Source organism: Lipotes vexillifer, unplaced genomic scaffold (assembly GCF_000442215.2).
Source record: "Lipotes vexillifer unplaced genomic scaffold, Lipotes_vexillifer_v1.1 scaffold472, whole genome shotgun sequence".
In the NCBI taxonomy this organism is placed as follows: Eukaryota; Metazoa; Chordata; class Mammalia; order Artiodactyla; family Lipotidae; genus Lipotes; species Lipotes vexillifer.
In genome coordinates this window covers 2,384,725-2,395,512 of record NW_006797698.1, presented here as the reverse complement: position 1 = coordinate 2,395,512, position 10,788 = coordinate 2,384,725, and the positions used below count along the sequence as shown (strand labels likewise).

The window sequence follows — 10,788 nt, the reverse complement described above, 5'->3', positions numbered from 1 at the left end:
AGGCTCCGGACGCGCAGGCTCAGCGGCCATGGCTCACGGGCCCAGCCGCTCCGCGGCACGTGGGATCTTCCCGGACCGGGCCACGAACCCGCGTCCGCTGCATCGGCAGGCGGACTCGCAACCACTGCGCCACCAGGGAAGCCCAACAACTAACATTTTTGTAAGCATAGAAAAAAAAGGTCTGTCTTATTACATATGATATATATGGACGTCACACAAATAAATCTCTGAGCTTCTCCTCCTACAACATTTCCACTGTCACTCAGGCCCCCTATCTACTGCTCTTTCCTCCCGCCCCTCTCTCCCCCCCGGCCCACTCACAAGCTCCATTGGCCCACTTCTTGGCTAGTCACATTCTCTTGCAAAATTGATGAGATCTCAAGTTCTCTCCAAGAAAACTATCTGAACTGGTATTTGCTTTCATTTAAAGAAAAGTGTGTTTTCTCCTTCTGAAATCTCTGACCACAGAAGCTTGGATTGGGTGCAGCCGATGAAGACAACATTTTGTATTTAAACAGAAAAAGAAAGTGTCGCCTGGTAATTTGATGGGTGCTTCAGGCTTGCCTTGCTGAAACCTTTACCTCCATGCACCTGCTGTACTACTGAGATTCCCCAAATCTTAGTCATTGCTTTGGATTTTTAGTGTTGGCTCCGGAAAACCCTGTGAAATGGCCCCAATTTTTAAAACACACAACTACAGCTGATTTACAATGTTGTGTTAGTTTCAGGTGTATACCAAATTGATGTATATATCAGATTTTCAGTTTCTTTTCCATTATAGGTTGTTATAAGATACTGAATAGAGTTCCTCCCTGTGCTATACAGTAGGTCCTTGTTGTTTATCTATTTTATATGTAGTAGTTTGCACCTGCTAATCCCAAGCTACTAATTGATCCCTCCCCCCATCCCGTCTGGTAACTCTGTTTTCTTTGCCTGTGAGTCTATATCCATTTCGTAAATAAGTTCAATTGTATTTTAGATTCCACATATAATTGGTATCATATAATATTCGTCTTTCTGTGACTTACTTCACTTAATATGGTAATCTCTAGGTCCATCCACGTTGCTGCAAATGGCATTATTTCATTCTTCTTTTATGGTTGAGTAATATTCCACTGTGTGTGTATATATATATACACACCACATCGTCTTTATCCATTCATCTGTCAGTGAACATTTAGGTTGCTTCCATGTCTTGGTTATTGTAAATAGTGCTGTTATAAACATTGGGGTGCATGAATCTTTTCAAATAAGAGTTTTTGTCTTTTCCAGATATATGCCCAGGAGTGGGATTGGTAACCCCATTTTTAGTTTTTTATGGAAACTCCGTATTGTTTTCCATAGTGGCTGCACCAATTTAGATTACCATGAACAACGTAGGAGGGCTCCCTTTTCTCCACACCCTCTCCAGCATTTGTTACTTGTAGACATTTTGGTGATGGTGAGATGGCCCAAATTTTGCTCCTCAGTATGCTCTGGTCTGCTACTGAGATCCACCCCCACCGCCATTTCAGGACTGGAGCCCCCTGCCTCCCAGCTGATAGGAGTGTTGATGGAGGGTAACTCACCACTGACCCCTTCCCCATAACCTTGAGGCATTCCCTCAGGATTACTCTCAGCTGAAGAGATTCAGCTCCTGCAAGATCGTCCCGCCATCCCAGGGCAGTCACATCTCCCGACTGGTCGATGTAGAGATATAAAGGCCCCAGTTTGGGACAGCTCTGTGCCGCCATCATAGCTCCAGCTCCTGGTAAGGTTGACCGAGGCCTCTGCTGTGACTCATCGCAGCCCAGTGTCTCCTTCTGTCCAGTCCTGCTTCCTTCACTCTCCCACAGGTTTTGATCCCAAGAGCGCTCCTGAATGAATTTCACGCCTGCACATTTTCATCTCAGAATCCGCTCCTGGTGAACTCAGCCAGTGATTCCCATCGAAGCACACAGTGTAATCTTACTCTCTGAGTTGGGTGGGAAGCGGGGAAGAATTGGGGAGAAGGGGTCCTGGCTTAGCATCTGGGGCACCCAGGTTGTGGAATGCAGGGCTCGGGGCATTTCCCGGTGACTCTATCGTATGAGACTGTTTTCGTCCTTCTGGAAGCTGGCTAAACTTACAGGTGTATTTTCATCTGTGCTTTAGAACCAACTTCCCTAACCAGTATAAAAAAAGAAAACTACAAGGACCTTTAAGAAAATAGGCCTTGAATTAAATGCATCCGCACACCTCGGAGGAACGTACTGACATTTTCATGGTAGTGTTCTTTCCAGGCGGGTTGCATACACTTGCATTTTCTAGTCTATGATCTTGTGTGTGTTCATTAGCCACTTTCTTCTTTTTGTTTTCAATTTTAAGTTTTTGTGCAGTATAGTATATTTTTAAAATATTTATTTATTTTCCTTATTTTTTTTGTGTGTGTGGGGGAGCTGCTGCATCAGGTCTTAGTTGCAGCACTCAGGATCTTTGTTGTGGCACGCGGAATCTTTTCATTACAGTGCACAATCTGCTTGGGCTTCTCTCTAGTTGCAGTGCGGGCTTCTCTCTAGTTGTGGTGTGCAGGTTTTCTCTCTCTAGTTGTAGCGCGCGGGCTCCAGGGCACATGGGCCCTGTAGTTTGCAGCATGCAGGCTCTCTCGTGTGGTGCGCGAGCTCAGTAGTTGTGGTGCACCGGCTTAGTTGTCCTGCAGCATGTGGGATCTTAGTTCCCCGACCAGAGATGGAACCTGTGTCCCCTGCATTGGAAAGTGGATTCTTTACCACTGGACCACCAGGAAAGTCCCCGCAGCATAGTATTAATAGAGGAAAGGGCTCATATATGTTTACAGCTCATTAAATGGTCAGTTGTCACAAACTGAACACATCCAAGTAACAAGCACTCAGCTAAAGACACAGAATGTTGTTGGCACCCCAAAGCAGGGGTTCTCAACCCCCGGGTGGTGGACCGGTACCGGTCCACAGCCTGTTAGGAACCGGGCGGCACAACAGGAGGTGAGCAGCGGGTGAGCGAGTGAAGCTTCACCTGCCGCTCCCCATGGCTCCCCATAGCTTGCATTACCGCCTGAACCATGACCCCATCCAATGGCATTACTGCCTGAACCATCACCTCACCCCTCCCTGTCCATGCAAAAATTGTCTCCCATGACACCGGTCCCTGTTGCCAAAAAGGTTGGGGACCGCCGTCAAAAAACACAGACCCACTTTAAGAGTGAGATTCAGTCCCAACATGATGCTTCCCCTCCTTCACTCCCTACCCCACATCAGCAGGAGTCCAGTATGAAAACAGTGAATTAAAGCTGAGAGGACAGCAAGGCACAAGCTCTATTTAAGAAGGGGTTTTAGGGAAACCCACAGACAACGGGGGAGACAACACAAGGGCACTAGAGGAAACTGAAGCCTCTAGCACCTACAGCTACAACAAACATTAAGCACAGCTCGTAGCCAAATCAACATCACATCTCACACCATAGGCCTATTCACCTCAGTTCCTAATATCTGACATATCATGTCAGGCTTTCAACAACATTACAGGGCGTGCTGAAAGGCAGGAGAAAACACACAAAGCAAACATTAGAACCAGACTCAGATGTGACACAGATTTTGGAATTTTCAGATGCAGAATGTGTGTGTGTGTGTGCACGTGTGTGCGTATGTGTGTGCATATGTGTGTGTATACACACACACATGTAGAGAGACTTATAAAGAATTGGCTCGTGTGGCTCCTGGTCCATGGGATTATGGAGCTGATGAGTCCCAAGATGTAGGGTCAGCGAGCTGGAGACCCTGGACAGCCAGTGGAGTGGATGAAGGAGGAGCTTGGGGGAGAAAGAGAGACAAAGAATATCTGTCATGACCCGGAAGGCAGAGGATGTCTGCAGGAAGTGGGTAATTCTCAAAAAAGGGGGGAAATCAGTAAAAAATCTTTCCCCAGGCGCAACATTTTCTGAGAGATCTGCTGCTTTGCTTTAAGCCTCTGAGCTCTAGCTGTGCTAGTTCAGAATAAAAATAATAACAATACACGTGTTCTTGTTTTTCCTGTGGCTGTTGTCATGGCTGCAGAGGAAATGCAGCTGGCAGAGCTTTCTGAGTCATGAGGGCTTGGCCTGGTGTTCCTACCACTTCCTCTTCCCTCATCTCACAGCTCACGGCTGCGCTTTCAAGGGCAGTTTGTTTTTTTTTGTTTGTTTGTTTTTTGCAGTACGCGGGCCTCTCACTGTTGTGGCCTCTCCCGCCGCGGAGCACAGGCTCCGGACGCGCAGGCTCAACGGACACGGCTCACGGGCCCAGCCGCTCCGCGGCGTGTGGGATCTTCCCGGACCGGGGCACGAACCCGCGTCCCCTGCATCGGCAGGCGGACTCGCAACCACTGCGCCACCAGGGAAGCCCTCAAGGGGAGTTTTTGAGCTGAGCTTTCAGATCACATTTTGCTGAAAAACTATAAGCTATGTCCTCTATCTATTCATACGCCTGGGACACTTTCTTTTACCTTCTCCATTCAGCCTGCACTGGGGCAGCTCTAAAAAGGGAAACAAAGAATTCACGAGTGCCCGCGACCCCGGAAGACACAGGACATTGCCATTCGTCCTGCCCAGCAGGCAGCATGGAGGTAAGTCCGAGTGTGTGGGGACTGTGTCTGTGTGTGATGTGTATTTGTGTTTGTCGTGTTTGAGAGTGTGTAGTGGGGATAGTGTGGGTAGTGTGTGTGTATGTGTGTGTTGTGTATGTCTCTTTGTGTGTAGGTGAGTGTATGTGTGTTTTCTGTGTGTGTTATGTTTGTGTGTGTGTGTGTTGTAGGTATGTTTATACGTTTGTGAGAATATGTGTGTGTGTCTTATATTCGTGTTTGTATATGTATGTGTTTATGTGTTGTGTTTGTGAATATATATGTTCATGTGTGTTGTGTAGGTATGTGTGTGCTATGTTTGTGTGTGTTCGTACTTTTGTGAGTGTATGTGTGTAAGTAGTGTGTGTGTGTGCGCGCGCGTGTCTGAGGTGCAATAAAAGGAGCCAGGGCTAAGAAGTCGGGAGAACCTTGTACCCTTTGTGCTCTGCCTGGAACTCACTGTTTACTCCTGGGCAAGACGCTTCTGTGAGTTTCACTGCTTTCCTGAGAAACCTCACAAAGGTGACGTATCTGCTCCATGTTGGAGACAAACACTGTGGCACGTGGCACATGTGTGATGCCCTGTCGGGCAGGGTGTAGGCTGAGGCGGCCAGGGGCTGGGCAGATGCGCTGTCTGGGCGTGAGGGTGGAGCGCAGGGTCTGCCTCGCCCACCTGCCCTGGTCCCGGCCCGGCCTGTATCTTCTTCTCACCACCCTTCTCTCTAGAGGAGGAAGGAGGTTTCCTGGGCCAAGTGCTGCCTCCGTTTCCACCAATGATGTAAGGGCCCCAAGGACAAAGAGATTGAGGGATCTCCACTTTGCAAAGACAGGGTGCCCCTTTGAGCGGTAAAAGCCTGCGTCCTCACAAGAATGCGGCTGAACAGGTCTGGGTGAAGATGCTCACCTGGCCTGGTCACTCTCCCTGGCAAGTCACCAAACCTCCTGGGCTGGGTCCACTCTCAGCTGGCACGTTCGAGCTGACATCACTGAACCCCCAGTCCTGCGGCCACAGCCCCGCAGGTCCCCAGCCAGCCCCTGGGATCTGGTGAGGACTGAGGTGGTGGGCCAGGTGAGCAGAGAGCCTTAGCCCCCCCCAGGGATTCCGTGGTGACTGGAAAGCTATGTCTATGGACGTTCCCCCGGAGTTACCATCCCCTTCAACTCAGAGCCTCCATCTGGAGAATGTCATCTGACTGTGATTGTCTCTGAGTGTCCTACACATTCCAGAAAAACAGTCATGGGGCCATACGGTTCCCTCCCCATCCCACAAAGAATACCAAGCAGATACAACATGATGGACTCCTGAAACAGGGAGCCGTGTTGGTCTGCAGGGTGGCACGGATTGAAGGCAGGATACGCTGCTCTCTCCTCAGGGTGACGCGAGTTCCTGGGTGGGTGACACGGCCCTCCTTTGCAAAGAGGACTAGGAATCGCTCTACAGAAGGTCAAAAAATGTGCTGGAACCTTCTACAGGGAAGAGGTGTCACGAACACGTAGTTGTGGCCCAGCATTCACACCTCCAGGGACATTGAGGCCCAGGCAGTGCGTCCACCTGGCTGCTGGCCTGGGGAGGAGCGCCGAGTCCTCCGGGCCCCCAGCAGGACCGGGACTGGGCCCCACGTGGAGAGGGAGCCTGTGCGAGTCTGCCGCCCTCCTCACCACCCAGCTCTTGGCCTCTGCAGCCCTTGCTGCCGGGCTCTCCCCACAGATCATTCTGGCCCCAAAAGCCCCTCACCAACCCCTCCAGCAACTTCCTGCTCACGTCCCCCAGGCACGCTGGCCACTGCTCCCAGGACAGTATCTGTCAGGATGCATCCCTGATCCTTTCTCTCCATCACAGAATCACCCCAAAATGGAGACCACAGTGCAGGGGGGAGAAAGGAGGAAACAGGGTCCCTAAAGGATGTAGAGGGTGTCTTAGACTCCCCCTCACTCCGTCTCTCCCCCCCAAACCAATGCAAACAACTTCCTTTTGGCAAGAGAAAGGCACAAGTCAGGCGCCTCTTAAAACTCGGTGGAAAAATCAGTAAGACATATGATTCTTTTTTTAGGAGGAAGAATATTATGAACTCATTCTCCCGGAGAATCGCGAGGAAGGGCTGTCTCAGGATCCTACACAAGACGGGTCAGGAGGTAAAACATCTTTCCAGCAGACATAAACTTGAGAGAGGCATGGCCGGGGGACCTGTGAGGTGCAGGGGGTACGCTGGGAGAGGCAGCAGGAGTTCCTCCTGTCAGAGATTTGCCCACCCGGCGGCCATCGAAGGGCGTTTGGGTTGGGCCTCTCTTCAACACGGCCAGATAGGAGGGAAAGGCCCCTGATGGGCACGGTGGGCCGAAGGGGTGATGGACAGCATCAACCGCCCTTTCACTGAGTCTCAGGGAGGATGTGCTGAGTGGGTGTGAAAAATGACTCGCCCCCGGGCTCCATGTGGGCATCTTGCTGGCTCAAGTGTGAGAGCTCTCAGGGTCACGAGGGCTGCAAAGCACTAATGAACGAGCAGGATGCACTCAGGTACCCCCAGGACCGGGCTCCGTCTTCCCAAGGGGCTCCCTCCCCACAAAAGCTGTTGCATCAGGGTCAGGGGCTTAACTTTCATGGGCTCAACCTCACCATCTAGCCTGAGAAAACAGAATTTAGGAATATAGGAAGGCCGGAAATCCATCCACTTTCCTGGCCAGAAGAATTGATTTGTGATTCATCATGCATTTCAACACGACTGATTTTTTTTTACTATATGAACGTCAGTGACCTGAGCCATTGAGAGAAAGCCGTATTAATAAGCTGCATAGGAAAATTACAATACAAGTGCCGACACCTGATTTCCCCTTTTTTTTGCAGCAATCGAGATTAAGCATTACTTTAAAAATCTGGCTTTAAAGTCCAATGATGTGGGCGCCTCCAGGCTTGCCCAGACAGGAGACCCCTGTCTCCCTCCAGCTTCGCATTGGAGGGTGGAGACGAACACTGCACTTTCCCTGCTTCTGTGAAACTCCCACCCATTCACTCAAATTCCTTTCAAGCCACCTGAGGGAAGCTGGAGGGAGCCAATATCATCCAGTCAAAACTGGTCGGAGGGTCAGCCAGCCAAGGGAGAAAGGCAGCAGATACACGTTGCTGGGAGATTTGGAAGGAGGCGGTGCCAATCCTACTTTCAGGAGGCCGGGGCTCTGCCACTGAGACACATCAACGTCTTCAATGTGGAACAGACTTGGAAGCTGGCTGGGGTTAGGCTCTTCTTTATGTGCTCTGGCTCCTGGGAGCCCACGAGAAGGGAATTCCCTTCCTGCCCTCCAGCTCCGGTCGTCTCTAAAAAATCTGGACATTGGGTTTCTAAGTATTAGATTGGCATGACAAAGCTTCTCTCAGCTGATGGCTCTGAACGTTCTGCTGGGTGAGAATGTCCAGCCCCAGCTCCAAGGATGTAGCTTAAGAATGTGACCCCAGTGTGCAGCTGTGCTGTGGAGCTGGGGGTCAGGCTGAAAAGAACCCACCCTCACAACACTCCTCGCTGGGAGAACTAAAGGTAATGTGACGTGGTCGATCACGTCAGGGAGAGGACCGACACAGAGGCTGCGTGCTTTCAATTTCACCACTCTTCCTGAGAAGGGTCTCCAATCAGAGGTACTTGAGGAAGCTCAGGGTCCCAGGTCATGATGGGATGATTCCCACATAGGAGACCCTGAGAAGTTACAAAACCTAAACATAAAATGGAGCTTTTCTACCACATGATCCAGCAATTCCCCTTCTGGGAATATAGCCCAAAGAATTGAAACAGATATTGAACATATGTGCACTAAGGTTCATAGCAGCATTATTGACAATAGCACAAAGGTGGAAACAACCCCAAAGTCCATATATATATATGAATAAACATATATATGAATATATATATGAATATATATATATGAATAAAATATATGAATATATATATATGAATAAACACAATGTGGTCTACACCTGCAGTGGAATATTATTCAGCCTTAAAAAGGAGGGAAGTTCTGACACATGCTACAACGTCGATGAACCTTGAAAACATTATGCTAAGTGAAATGAGCCAGACACAATGGGGCAAATATTGCCCGATTCCACTTATATGAGGCCCGTAGAACAGTCAAACACAGAGACAGAAAGAATAGGGTTATCAGGCGTTAGCGGGAGGGAGGAATGGGGCGTTAGCGGTTGACGGGGACAGGGTTTCAGTTTGGGAACGTGGGAAATTCTTGAGCTGCATAGTGGTGATGCTGCACAGCAATATGAAGGTACTTAAGGCTACACCTAAAAATGGTCAATTTCACGCTATGTATATTCTACCATAATTTTTTTCTAAAAGTTACAAAAAGAGAGAGGGAAGGAAAGAATGTGAGTCTAGGGCACGTCTCAGATGCTGACGCCGGTCTTCCCTTCTCCTGTCCCTCCCCCCCACCCCCAGGGACATTCTGCCCCTGGTGAGGCTAAAGTGGGTGGATGGGCTCTAACCCCGGTCTCCCACCTTCTCTTGATGCTTCCAGGGCTGAGGGAGGATGAAGGGACCCCACAGAGGCTGAGGCTCATCCTGGTGGGAAAACCTGGAAGCGGGAAAAGCGCAACAGGAAACAGCATCCTCGGCCGGAGAGTGTTCGAGTCCAAGGTCAGTGCTGGGCCCGTGACCAAGGCCTTCCAGCGGGGGCGCCGAGCGTGGGCGGGGAAGGAGCTCGAGGTCATCGACACCCCCGACATCCTGTCCCCGGGGGCGGCGCCGCAAGGGACTGCTCGGGGCGCCTGCGAAGCCATGGCCTTCTCCTCGCCGGGGCCCCACGCGGTGCTCCTGGTGATGCAGCTGGGCCGCTTCACCGAGGAGGATCAGGCGGGGGTCAGGCGCCTCCAGGAGCTCTTTGGGGCGGGCATCCTGGCCCGCACCATCCTGGTGTTCACGCGGAAGGAAGACCTAGACGGCGGCTCCCTGGAGGAGTACCTGCGAGAGACGGACAACCGGGAGCTTGCCAGGCTGGACGTCGTGTGTGAGCGGCGACACTGTGGCTTCAACAACAGGGCGCAGGGGGCGGAGCAGGACGCCCAGCTGAAGGAGCTCATGGAACAAATCGAAGGCGTCCTGTGGGAACACGAAGGCCGTTATTACAGCCACCAGGCTTACTGTCAGTCCCAGCGCGACGTCCTGCTCCAGCGAGAGCAGGCGGGGCGGGTCCCCCAGGGCCAGGGCTCCGAGAAAGGGCGCAGCGAGGAGTCCTGGCAGCAGGGACTGTGTCGCATCCGGAAGGAGTCTGGGCACACTGACTGACACACAGCTCCTGGGGAGGCCGCCCATCTGAGACGCGCTGGATTTCACGCAGCCACGGCTGCTTCCTGCCAGCCTCCCTCGGCCCCGGAGTCTGGCTTCCAGCCCCTCACTTGCTCTCTCCGTCCCACAGGTCACTGACCCTCCCAGTGTCCAGGGCAGGGTCTGGGGTGGCGAGCGGTGTGCGGGGTCCTGAGTTCACAGGTCCTCCATCACACCTTCCAGAACACGCGGGCCCTCCCTCCTCTGTGTCCCTCCATCCTCACGTCTCCTTGGCATTCCGAGTCTGCAATAGAACACCGATAGGACCACAGCTTCCTGCGGGCAGGCCCGTGCCTCATTCGTCCATGTAGCTCCCACAGCATCCTGGCCACTGGAGTCACCGCTTAAACGTCGATGTAGCAAATCAGTGTGGGATGTCGACCAGGTGCCTCTGTATCTCTTGGGCTGTGTCCTTGCCCGCTAAGGGGGCAGGCACGATGACTTTTAAGGCCCTGTGCCATGTGGGGCAGGACAGGCACTGGGCTGGGGAGGAGAAAGCAAGTAGAAACGGGAGGGGTAGAAGGCGCAGCCCTATTACTCACTCTTGAAAGAGGCCACCCAATCGCAGCAAAGGAGCCCCGTGGGAACCTCTTGGTGGGATGATGATCAGAGCGGGGCAGGGGTATCCAGGGGGCCAGGTCTGGTCAAGAAATGGAGCCTAGACCTGGCTGCAGGACATGGAGGCCCCCGGAGGTGCCAAGTGGGCTTGGGCAGAGAGGAGCACTTCCCTGAGGCAGACTCGGACTAGGGAGGTCACACAGCTGTTACTGCCCCTCGTGACGCCGGCCCTCCGGCCATAGAGAACAGAGGCGATGTTCAGCCCCGCCTCCGCTTCACCTGCAACTCCTTCCCTTCTCCCTTGACAGTGGGGAGAAAGTGT

At 51.9% G+C, this 10,788-nt stretch overlaps 1 protein-coding gene across 1 annotated transcript; it reads left to right on the top strand.

Annotated features, from left to right (window-relative positions):
* The first annotated feature begins 4,431 nt into the window (after positions 1–4,431).
* On the top strand, positions 4,432–9,865 carry GIMAP6 (GTPase, IMAP family member 6). Its single transcript, XM_007472134.1, is given in 4 exon segments — positions 4,432–4,593; positions 6,642–6,723; positions 9,103–9,797; positions 9,800–9,865. Coding segments are annotated over 4 exon segments (1,005 nt in total).
* Positions 9,866–10,788: the final 923 nt, after the last annotated feature.